Source organism: Neopelma chrysocephalum, unplaced genomic scaffold (genome assembly GCF_003984885.1).
Source record: "Neopelma chrysocephalum unplaced genomic scaffold, ASM398488v2 Primary Assembly neopelma1_23, whole genome shotgun sequence".
Taxonomy (NCBI): domain Eukaryota; kingdom Metazoa; phylum Chordata; class Aves; order Passeriformes; family Pipridae; genus Neopelma; species Neopelma chrysocephalum.
Window position 1 is genome coordinate 22,877,741 of NW_020897691.1, and position 12,667 is coordinate 22,890,407.

The 12,667-nt window shown below is 42.9% G+C and overlaps 1 protein-coding gene across 1 annotated transcript in view; it reads left to right on the top strand.

The window, feature by feature from the left end:
- Positions 1-528: 528 nt before the first annotated feature.
- MAP3K5 (mitogen-activated protein kinase kinase kinase 5) overlaps positions 529-12,667 on the top strand; it is a 104,490-nt gene continuing 92,351 nt past the window's right edge. Inside the window, exon 1 of the mRNA XM_027690150.1 lies at positions 529-1,026. Coding sequence (XP_027545951.1) covers positions 624-1,026 — 403 coding nt within the window. The 5' untranslated portion in view covers positions 529-623. The remainder of the gene's footprint in view (positions 1,027-12,667) is intronic.

The window sequence follows — 12,667 nt, forward strand, 5'->3', positions numbered from 1 at the left end:
TAGTCCGGGACTTCCCGTGGGGAGCGGCGCCCTTTCCGCCTGAAAAGCGCTGTAAGGACACGGCGTGGATCCCCACCCCAGGAGCTCCCACTCGGGACGCGGCCGGAACCCTGAGGGTGGGCGGGAAAAGGTTATTTCTGCCCGGAGGCGGGGCCGGAGGAGGTGCCAGGAGCTGGGGCCGCCCCAGCCCGCGCTGCCAGTGGCTGCACAGCTGTCGCTCGGCTAAAGCCGGGGCGGCGGAGAGCGATCCCACAAGTGGTTTCTGCCGTGGCTGAGGAATTTTGCCCGGGGAGTGGAGAGGCCGGGGAAGGAGCGAGGTGCTGGGGGCGGCAGGAGCAGGAGGCCGGGCTGCTGAGGGTCGGCGCGCCGGGTAGTCCCTGCAGGTGCGGGGGAGAAGGGAGCGGCGCGTCATGGTGCCGGCGGCGGGCACAGAGGGAGGCTGTGCTCGTCTCCCCGTCTGCGGCAGCCTTCGCTAGCGCCCGAGTGGAAGCCCCTCGCTTCAGTCCAGCCGCCTCTCCCCTCCAGCAGCTCGGCGGGACCGCTCCGGGGCGGGCGGCGCAGTATGGCATCCGCCTAACGCCGGCCAGCGCAGCAGAGCCCGGGGCTGCTCCTACGCCGCCGGGATGAGCGACAGCAGCGAGGGGATCGTCAGCCTGCCGGTACCCGGCCCGCCCGGCGGCGGGACCCCGTGCGAGGAGGTGCTCGGCAGGCGAGCGCCCGGGGCCGACGCCCGCAGCCTCCTGCCCGACTTGGCCGCGCCGCCGCCCGCCTCTCTCTGGGCTGAGGACGGCGCCGCCGCTGCCGCCTGCCCGAGCACCGCGGCGCGGGCCAAGGGTGGCGGCCGGCGGACCGCGGTCACCTACGTGATCAACGAGGCGAGCCAGGGGCCGCTTCTGGCGGCGGAGAGCGGCGCCCTGCAGAGCCTGCGGGAGGCATGCGAGGCGGTGGGGGCCGAGCTGGAGACCCTGCACTTCGGCAAGCTGGACTTCGGCGAGACCGCCGTGCTGGACCGCTTCTACAACGCAGGTGAGAGCGCCCGCCCGCCCGGAGCTGGTCATCGCCGCCGCGGGACCGGCATGGCCCGCGCTCAACCCCCTCGGCCCGGCCCGGGGTCACCGCGGGGACGCGGGAGTAGCTCCGGCCGCCGAGTCCTCCGGGGACTGAGCCCCGCGTTGCCCCCGCGGCCCCGGCTGCAGTGACACCCCGCGGGTGGCCACGGCGGGTCCGTGAAGAGGCAGGGCTGCGCCAGAGCCCGCTCTTGTCCCCCGCGCTAATGTGTTTTGGAGAAGAAACTCGCTGTCAGTAAACGTGCTGTGAATCAGCGCTCGTGGATGCTACCAGCGGGTTAAACGTGACCTGGCTGTTTTCTCCCGGTCTCCTAACAGTGCAGGGATGCGAGTTTGTACTAATACGATGAGTTCTGGCTGAGAAAGGCGGGAGCTGCGAGGCCACGGGAGCTTTGAAAAGTAGATTTAGCACCAGACGTGTAGCTGGACAATTTCTTGGGGCTGACACAGTATCTGTGTGTTTGTGCTTGGAAGTTTGTGCTTTTGATATTGGTTTCATAAAACATTTGTGATGGATGTGCTTGAACAAAGAGCTGCACACACCGATCTAGTTAGTTGGCAGGAGTACCCAGAGCTGCATCCCCTCGACCCAGTTTGCCCATTTCACGGCAGTAGAACACCTTCATTTGAAACCACTGTGGTGGCTTGAGCTTCTGTCTTATGGCCCCATTTGTAAAAATAACAACAAAAATATTCCACTATCTTTTTATTTTTTTGACAGATACGTGGTGGGAATGTAGAATAAAAAAAACCCTCCTTGCTAGATTTGTAAAGACTTCATACAACTAAAATTACAGTACTGAATTAACATTTTTTTTTTGCTTTAAAAAAATCTGAAGCAGGAAATTGACCTGACCTACAATTTTAAGCTTATTGTCTGATGTGGCTTTGGTGTATATGAAATATATGCCAAAAATAAGCGTAGGTTTTGTCAGATACTGTAGTTTCCTCCTCTCCTGGGGAGGGGTGAAGAGAAGGAAAAAAACCCAATAAACAATCCCCAAACCAACAAAAATCTCCTGCCAGTATTATAAGCAGTTCCAACCTAAGACTCTTTGGCACAGGCACAATTATACCTGTCATCTCTTTGAAACTCTTTGACTCATGGACTGCTGCTTTCAGTGAGTTCAGTGAGGTGGGTGATTCTGAAGCATGCAGTCACAGCATATTCCCTCTGCCTCATGCAGAGCTGTGTCCTTAGAGGTAACAATTCTCAGAAGTCAGAGGAAGTGTCCTCGCAGGTGGAAATAGGAAGGCCATAGAATTTCATTATAGATCCTATATTCTCTGCATATAGCTCAGAGAGATTTCAGGCACCCTGACATCTCTTCATTCCAGGGCAGGTGGAATCTGAGAGTCTCTTTTGGTTCTGTTGTAGAAACTGTCTCATAGTGGGGCTCACAAGGTTGAATTATCCATGATGTTTTTGTTACTCTTACACTGGTTAATTTCTAGACTCTGAGCTTTGCAATAGGTGGGATCTCAGTAATTCACAGAGGCTTTTCTTGTAATGGGAAATTTGACTTGGAGTGGGCCCCTTTCAATTTTGGCAGTAGGCGTCTGGCATATAGCGCTACATAACTGCACACTTATGTAATATAATTTGCTTATTTCAATGGCTTTTCAGCAAACTGTAAATGTGAAAATATTACTTTTGCTTTTGTATTGTTTGGCTGGGGGACTTTAATGCAAGAGTTTCAAACGAGAAAAAATACTTTGCCGTTCTGCTTTAGTAGCCAAGTCCATAAACTTGTAAAGAACTAGGAGAGTTGATCACATTCAACTCCTGGACTGAAGAGAGCTAGATGTAGAAGTCTCTGTCTGCTCAACATATACTCTGTACTGTCTGAACTGACCGGTCATAAACCAGCTGCAACCCCAAAACTGCATTATGCTACTGATCCTAAGTCTAGAGGAATCGTAAATTTTCATACTGTTTCTTTATCCCTGTTGCACTTTCTACACTCTCTCTATTTTTAAGAATTAGTTGTTCTTCCGAAACTTCAAAATAGCGAAAAAAATGTCTCTCAGTTTAGGAACAGTGTTAAAGAGCACTAAAACCTTGTAGAAGAAGAATGCAAATAGGGAACAACGTAGGGAACAAAAGCAAAATGGTCATGGAGGGTGTAACTATTGCACAGATATTTCTTTTTGACTGCTTTAATAGGGCAGTGGGACAGAGCATTTGTAGGTGACCTAAACTCCTTCTTTATTGCTCTTCTTGTTCTCTCACGCTGTGTGCTTTCAGTGATCAAAGGTGACATTAGTAATATCACAGAGAATGTCTGCGTACTACGTTATTTAAAAAAAATAGTGTATGAAAACAGCGCAGCATGACTGAATGTCAAATAAGAATTTAGCAGTGAAAGTGCTTTCAAATTAAGTGATAGTTAAGTGAGCATATATATTCAAGGTATCAAGTCTTCCTGAACTCATTGTAAAGGCCAGCTAAGCTACAAGAGTAAGAAATGTGATTTTGTGAAGTTTTGGAAAATCAAGCTTATTAACTGTCTTTGAATGAAATAAAACATTAAACCTCTTAATTCTTACAATGCGTGTAAATCACCTGTGATGGGGGTGGCAAAGCTACAGTATAGCATACCTGTCCATCATTAAGGCTTCCCTTTTTATTTTCTTATTTTTGCTTTGTATAACATAGTCTGAACTCTTGGTCGTTTCTGTTGTAGGTTTGCTTCATGCCTTTCACTGCTTCAAAGAGAACCTCAAGGAGTATTAAGTATAATATCTTAGATGAAAATACTCATCATCTGCTCTAAATGTAGATTAGCCTGCTAATAATCTCCTTTTGCCAGCCTCATTCAACTGTGGCCCTTAAATGCTGAGGCATAATTAGCAGTCCATATTAGTGAGTAGGTGTCAGCTGTGTATAATTGAACCATTCAACCACCAAATATTAAAATATCAAGCACCACTTGATTTCAGCAAAAAATTAAAAAATATTTTGAGAAGCAAGTGTCAAATAAATCCTGGAAACTGCTGGAGAAGGGTCTGACAAAAACAGATTTCAACATTTATAAGTTTTTCCTTCACTTAAAGAGAAACTAAGGTGAGAATAGGAAAAGGTAGTTCTATATCTTATAAAATTTCATGTATCTGGGTTTGATCAACTGTTTTAAGGGTTCTTTTTCTTTGTAAAGGAAAAGAGGTTTTCTTTTTTTTTTTTTCTGTTCAATTATTTTGAGGTGCTGCAGGTGAATTGCAGGTATTTCTTAAATTCAACTTAGTTTCTAAACACTTCAGGAATATTTTAAGAGTTGGGCAATTAGAGTCATACCAAAATGTAGCAGAGACACCATTCTGCAGTGCAGTAGATAATCATGCTGTTTTAAAAGTTACTGAAACCATTGATATTTTTAATTAAATGACAATTTCTCTACATCACAATGACCACATCTTCATATCCTGTTGATTTTTCTTTAATTGTTCAGTTCCTTTTGTAAACAGCCATAAGTGAGCATAGAGTGCTAAGGAGTTTGTTTGGCTTAGGTAAGCATTCTTTTTTTTGGGGGGGAGGATTGTCCTTATCTTTTTTAGGCAATTGAAATTAGAATATTGTCTTTCTGCACAGATCTTTACATGTAATACATCACTTTGTATTACACAAATGCATCAAGGACTGGCTGAACAGAGTGTTTGAGGAAAAACAAAATAGGCCAAAGTACCATAAGAGGAAAAAAAGTCCCATGAGTCAATAATCTGGGTCAGTTCTTTGTGGTAGGGAGGTGCTCTAAGTCAAGGTAATTTCTTTACACATGTGTTTAGAATTAGGCAGGGTTTTGTATGGGAATTTGTTAGAAGCACAGAATTGGGCATTCTGACAATTTCTATGCAATCTCAGAGGGACTGGTGGAAGATAAGAAAGTTCACACAGTGACTGAGGAGGATACGGGATTTCTAATCTATGCAGTCGCTTGTTTTAGGTTGGTTTTCAAGCTAAACAGCTTGACATACAAAACTGTCCTTGTAACTTTAATGTTGTCTTATAATGGGAAATTTCCTTTTCATAAGCTTCATAGGCATATGCTCAAGTTTCACGAATCAATGGCCCTTTTGATAGTATTTTCTCCTAACACTGTCGCGTGGGGCTGTTGAGATAATTCCCTAGAACAGCAATGATTGATTAAAATAGAGTTCATCAAATATGAGATAATAAAATAGATTTAGTATCTTATCTTTGCTCCTAGAATTCAGCATAATTGCTTTTAGAATTCATGCCAGCTTGGGCTAGAAATTGTCAGTGTTGGCTTATTGGGTTTAGAATCATATTGTGCAACCTGCTTGGAGGAGACTCTTGGTATACAAGATGACAAAGAGTTCAGAGAATCAGTACAGTCACTTGTCTGAAAGTGAAGTCTGCTTCAAAGATGTTCTACACATAAATTGTTTCTGCAGATTCTACAGAACATTTGTGGATTATGCATTCATAAGCATTTACAGGCACACAGAAATGTAAAGCAGTACCAGGGCTCAGCTACATTCTTGCAGCTTCTTCCTGTTTTTCCTCTAAATATGCTATGTTCTTGATTCTAGAAGTTGACTTAAATGTTTTCCTTGGTAAAAAGCAGCATGCATCCTACCATATTAGCTGTTTGTAGGAGCAAAAAATCACCATCAGAGAGAGAGTAATCACAAGCTTTATTCTATTGCACATTGTCTCAGAACGATTCTGTGTTTTTTCACCACTTTTTTCTCTGTGCTTCCTGACTATTATGTTTTAATTTCACTGACAGAGTTTTGTCAGACACTTGAAATACTGCACATGCTTTCTGTGATTATGCAGCACTTACATTCATCACTTATTTTACTTTTTTTGATACTCCCCCGTTCCCCAGGTGCTGCTGTATGCCCCCTACTGTTTCTATAGCATTGTACTGGAGACTCCCTGTTCCAAATGATAATTCTCATTAACATAGCAGGAGAAACTATCCTGATGCATTATTCTTGTCTGATTTCAGAGTCAAGGGCAACTAGTAAAAAAATAAGAAGTTTAGTCCCACCATCCATGGAACTCATGTTGAAATATCTTGTATTTCAGCAGCACTATGATGCAAGTGATGAGTTGGAGCAAGAAATGCCAAGTAATTTAACAATGGTGTGCGGAATAGAGTTGATGTCTGTCTTAAGAGTATGACTATTATCATGTCAGGCATGCAAAGTATTATGAATACAGACTCTTTGTGTCTGAATGCATAGCACATGTTGTAATGTTTAAATGGGGTGACTCCTGATATTGATTCCAGACTCTTAGAAGGCAGCATTAGAAACCTAAACCAAATGCGTGGCACATCTTCAACACAAAACAGTGTTTAATTCTGAAGCATCTGAATGTGATCTACCTCTACAACAAAAATGATGAGAGTTCTGGAAAAAAATTCCATAGTCCTGATGTAAAGTTTCTTTTGTGTGTTTATAGTGCTAGTGGAGAACTACTGAATTTATGAAGAAATCGTGAGACTTGAAACAATGTATTTACAAATACTCCATTGCTGGACCAACTGTAAATATTTATAACCAGATTCCAATATTGGCACTGTGTTGCATAACTTCCATCGGCCTACCCGTCAGTAGTATTCCGTCAGTTTCTCTCTGAAGTAGGAGGAACATAGCAAATGCACCCATTCTATACATGACCTCCATGTATGTGGGCTGAGAGACCTGGGTTCTCTTTCAGACTTTGTCACCAGCCTGTCATAGCAGTTTGTAACTCTGCTGTGCAGCAAAAGCTCCCTCGGACCTCTCCCACAGCTGAGATGCTTACATAGCATCTAGCATGGGTGCCCTGGGCAGAGAAGCCTGATACTAGTGTGAATTTCCAGCCATGTCTGTAATGTAAATAATATTAAGGGTGTGCTCTTGCAGTGTTTATTTACTAAATCCCTCAGTGATATCAGTGAGACACCTGGCTAGACAGTCTGCATCCAGGCTTTTGTTGGATTATTAGAAGTTACAGACTTTTTAAATGCTACTTTCTCTGTTAAATGCATCAGGGCGATAGAGCTAGTTTTGAATACTGTATGGTAGTTGAAGGGGTGGGAGAAATGCAGGTTATGAAATTATTAGAGTCTCTTAAAGTACAGTAAAGATGTAAAACTCGTGAGGCATCTGTATGAGCAGAAATCATCTAAGTGTATTCCCCACTGGAGAAAATGCGGAATGGAGCTAAATGAATGCTTTTTGAGTAATGCAGAAGAAAGCCTGTGACTGATTTTTCTGCAGTTTGCATTTCTGTAGCTCTGAGCAGGATGTGTCATAAAGAAGTGGCTTCTGGATCTGCCACAGTCATGATAATAATTTGACTTCTCTTTTTAGTAGCTTATTGTGCTTAGTAAAGAAGCACAATACAAAAAGTTGTAAACGTAGCAAGGGACAACAGACTGAAAAAATTGCATTAGAGCCCAAAGGTTAAAATGAAAAGTAGGCCTTAAATACACCATTTAGGATAATTTGCCATTATCCGCAGTAAATTTCCCCCTCTGTTATGATCTTAAATAAAATGAAGTTAAGCAAGTGAAAGTTTCAGTTTTATGGCAGGTTTTTTTGTTTTTTGGGTATTTTTGTCTCAGTATAGAAAAACTGAGTTTTGAGTGTAGTGTATGGTGCTGATAATTTAAAACTTGTTCCTCTTTTTTCCCAATGCCTCTGGAAATGTGTCCATTTAGAACTGCTGTATTTGCATACATAGGCAATCTGAAAGTTGTTTTTGTAAGCTAAACCCAAAGGAACTGAAAAACCCTGCAAAATGACAGGGATTTTGCAAGTTTGAGGTTAATAAAATGGAAGTTGTTGCTGGGATTCACATCTTTCTTTGTGGGCTCCCTGCTTTAGATTTTCCCCGAACAGCCACTGTAATCTCCTACCGCTTCTTCTGTATGGTGTCTCTGGGGTTTTATATTCAGCGATACAGACATAATTAGAAGTACAGCATTTGTTAGAAACATATGTAGCAGTCAGTGAAGTTATACAGCAGAACATGTGTGTGTGACAGATGACAGAGGAATGTGTTTTGACAATTGGGGAATTTTCTGGTAATCACTGATAGGTAGATTTCTGTAAGAAGTTTGTAATTGTTTATATTCCAAGAGAACATGAACCTCAGGCTGAGCTTAACACACAAGCACAAGCTGTTTTCTTAGTTTATATTACTTTTTTCCTCTGAGACCAAATTTATGCCTTGACTGATGCAGATATAATATTTCAGTTATGAAGAGCTGCTGATCAACTACTAACAAACACATGCCAGAGTTGAATTCTTTTTCAAATCATGTCTGCCTTTATTCATAACCATTGGGATAAGTTTAGATGCAGCATGGGGCTTAAAGATTTCCCACAGACCGAATCATTCGAAGTCAGTGGGAATCAGCTCTCTTTCAAATCCCACAAGAAACGTATGTTTTGATTTAAGAGGTAGATACCCTTGTAGAAATTTGGCTCTGCATTTCTCCTTTACTGTAATAAAGTAAATGAGTTGTTCTGGGACTTGCTGATGGTGTCCGTGGGTGGCTCTTACAGAGAGTGCTCTCTGGATGAGCCAGCAGCAGGTGCTTTCAGTGGTGAAGATGGCTTTTCAGTGATGTCACTCGCAGTTCTTGCACAGAGTTTTATCTGATTTTCTTCCCCTTCACACAATACCTGTCTGATACAGGTATAGTATAATGCTACTTCCAGTAGTCTTTGACTTACTAGGGACTATAGTCTGAGACCTGCAGTCTGTGAAGAGTGAAGATGCATGTCAGGTAATTATTGAGAGTTGGAAGTCCTCCAACACCTTCCCATGGACTTCCGTGCTGTTCTGCAGTGTGCACGAGTGCCAAAGTCACTCATCTGACTGTAGCACAGGAAGCCCTGGATGTGAACAAGGAAGACTCAGTGATGTACCAAGAGTAAAGGAACACTTGTACCACTGTAGGAGTTTGTTTATGGTTCAGAAGTGGGGCCCCTCCTGCTTGGAATAAATTTATTCAGTTATCTTGACACAGTAGCAAAGTGCTTCATTTAAGTCCACCATAAAGGCACACCCATAAGATTAAAAACTCCTGCTTCCGCTGCTCCACCTTCAATATGATTTTTACAGCTACGCACACTGCTAAAAGCATGATAGTACTGTCTTTTCTCTATGGAAGTGTGTGTCTGTGGGGGAACATGCTAGATGTATGCAATGATTTTTTGTTTTACTGGTTTATTATTGTCTTATCTAAGATAAAGTTTCTCAGCTTTCCTCCAGTAACCTTATAGGTCATTCAAGTGAAAATGGATTGACTTTAACCTGAATGTCTGTGTGCTGACCATTGGTTTGGCTTGCATATGCTTTCAATAATGTGGCATGATAGTGAAAGCCAGGTTTTTGGCTGTGTGGTGCATCCTGTCTTCACTCACTCCCTGCAGCTCTTGCCATCAATGGAAGTGACATGTGGCATTGGTGGAGAAGGGCAGAAGCTGTTTGCCACCTGAACGTAACCTTGTCTTCCAGATCACAGTTGGAAATGAGAAGTTTTTGCCATGCCATTGGTATGAAGAACGGGGAAACCTTCCAAATCTCCTTGGGAGTGTAATTTTATCGATTCTGAACATCACCATCATTCCTGATTCAAGTGCAATTGCAAAAGGCTCAGTGACTCTGTCCTGATCACTTTCACTGGAAAAGAAGTGGTTGTTACCTGTGTAAATAAACTGAAGTCTTGTGTATTTATGTTCTCTATTTCCCTGGGGTCACTTTCAATTTTTGTTTTCTGCAGAGCTGAACTTAACTAGTACTTCATATAAAAATAAATACACTTCATATGATACTTGGAGTCCTTTAATATGTAGTCTCTTGCGAGGGTTTTCAGTGACCTTGCAAATCATGCAAATTGCTGTGCAGAAACTATTTTCCTTTGCTTATGATGATGATACTTATTTCAAGAGGTAAACTTCCCTGATTAATTCATTCAATATTTGTATGTTATTCATATTTCAAGACTCTGAAGACTGCACCTTCCACAACTATTTTTTATGATTGTATGCTAATTAGAAAAGGAACAGACCTTCTTAAATATTTCTTTTTTATTTTGAGACTGCGTAACTCAAAATCTTGGTCATTCTAGTTTCTTTTTATTTCACCTGGAGTGTATTTATGTCTTTCAGGGGTTTTATTGATTTTAGGAATTTTCCTGATTTGTCATCCAGGAGTAACAGCTCTGAGTATAGTGAGTGTTGCATGTATAAAGCATGGCAGAGACTGCAGGGTAAGCCAGAAAAAAAGTAGCATTTCCAAAATATCCTGTACAGTTATACAATTGCTGTACAAAACAGAATTTATTATTTTTTTAAAAGGGTGCCTGTAAAGGGGGGAAGGAGCATGTTTCCTTAGTGCTGTGACTCTAGAGGGAGGAGAGGAGAAAAGGCACTACCTTTGTCTTGAGAGCAGCCTGATGCAACCAATGCTGTTATCGTTGAAGAAATGCTGTGATTGTGCAGCAATGCCCCACTCTGGTACGTTCTTGAGGGATTATGTTATTTCCTACCCCTGCATCAGGGTGAACAGAGAGGGGTTTTTCCTCTTCTACTTGGTGTCACAGGCCAAGGGCAGCATGTGGGTACCCTGACTTATTGCAGCCATAGAAGGCCACCTTCAGTGGTGAAGTCTGAACTTCACATGCTATACAGAGTCCAGGTCTGTAGCTGGAGAGAAAGCACTTCCTCAACCTCTCAGCATGAGGAAGGAAGCCCTTTGGCCTCGGCTAGAGCCAGGGACTGGTGATGTATGTGGTGGTGTATGCTGTGTTCTGGACAAGCCTTCTAGGCTGGAGCCTCTATGGGCAGCACTGTCCAGAGTTGAGACTGCATGATGCAGCCAAGCCCAGCTGTGGTAGCAGCTTTTAGCTGGACCAGTCTCCGGGAGTATGGCAGAGTGCTCTGTTTGCAGATGAGAAGTGTCTCGGGCAGGACTTAGCAAGTCCTTGTATTGAAGCTTTACTCAAATGTACTTATTTCTTTGAGGCTTAATAGTGTCAGAAGTTTGTGGAGGTCATTAAGTGTGAAGTGGTTTTAACTTGGTTTAAATACCTCAACACACTTGGGTGTATTTCACAATTCTGATATAAATGGAGAAAGTCTTAAAAGTGTGTGTTCTAAAAGCATTCCACAAAAGAAGCAAGAAAATGAGAATTCTTGCCAGTAATTCTGTTACCAGAACCCATGATCTCCCTTTTCCAGCTGATGCAAGAAGGCCAAAATGCAATAAAAGTGCTAGGAAAATGGACTAAACTCAAGCAAGAGCTTCTGCAGCAAGCCCTGCCAGATGGGTGTATAACTGCAAAACTTCCAGTACATTTTGTTACTTAACTGCTTGCATTTTGATCTGTTTTCTGCAGTGTTCCAGAAGTGTCTCTGCTTTGAATGATCAGTGTGTTGATGACCTGATACTTGTCTCTGTATCCTCTCTGTTCAAGTACTCTAATAGTAGCTTTGGTTGAAAAATTTCCTGGTAGGCAGATCAAGCCTTAGGGGATTTCAGTTTGTGCTGTGGCTGGTTGCAGACTGGCAGATGTCTGTCTTCAAGATTTAGTTCAATTCATAAGAAATTACATATTCCTTATTCATTATGAATCAAAACTGTTGATTCACAAGTTGAGAGAGCTGGGGTTGTTCAGCATGGAGAAGAGAAGGCTTCAGGGAGACCTCATTGTGGCCTTCCAGTACCTTAAGGGGGCTTATAAAAAGGAGAGAGATGGACTTTTTATATGGGCAGATAGTGACAAGAAAAGGGAGAGTGGTTTTAAACTGAAAAGTTAAAACTGTGGATACCCCTTCACTGGAAGCATTCAAGGCCAAGTTGGATGGGCCCTGAGCAACCTGATCTAGCGAGTGGCATCCCTGCCCATGGCAGCGGGGTTGGAACTAGATGATCTTTAGTGTCCCTTCCAACACAAACCACTCTGTGATTCTATGATTTAGAGATACTGCCATAGTAATTTCAAGCTGTACTTTTGCAGTAGAACTGTCTCAGACTTTTAGCACTGAAAGACCTAAGTTGACATGGCATATTTTCCAATAATCCTTAAAGCCAATAAATAAATACAAGTGAGGTGACAGTTACTGCAATATGCATATCAATATCAGAAAAGAGAATTATCCTGCTGCTAAGAGTTTACTGCTGCCTCACTCTAGCTGCAGTGCTAAGCAGGGTAAGAAGATCATAAAATCCATTTTTCTGTGCACTTACTCTCATTAAGTAGGACTGCTAGAAGAGTTGAGCATTGTATCCTTTGAGGTGCAGTCCCACGGAAGCTTAAGTGGATGAGAAACTGGACTAATGCACTTCTTCCTGATGCTGCTTTCAGTGTTCAGAGAATTACATGATGAGGTAGGTCAGGGAACTGACCTGATTGCTAACTCACCCCTTTATTTACTTCTGGTTAGCTTTCTGTTGAGTAAGTTCTCTGAGCTGAGCTTACATTCCAGAGGAGAGACCAAAAGCAGAACTGCAGCAACCTGTGTTGAGATTGCCTAAATGTGTGGTTTCATATTATTCTTGATCCTGTCTCCATGTGGATTGCCTCATATCCTTTCCTCTTCCGGTAAGGGTGGCTAAGGAATGTATT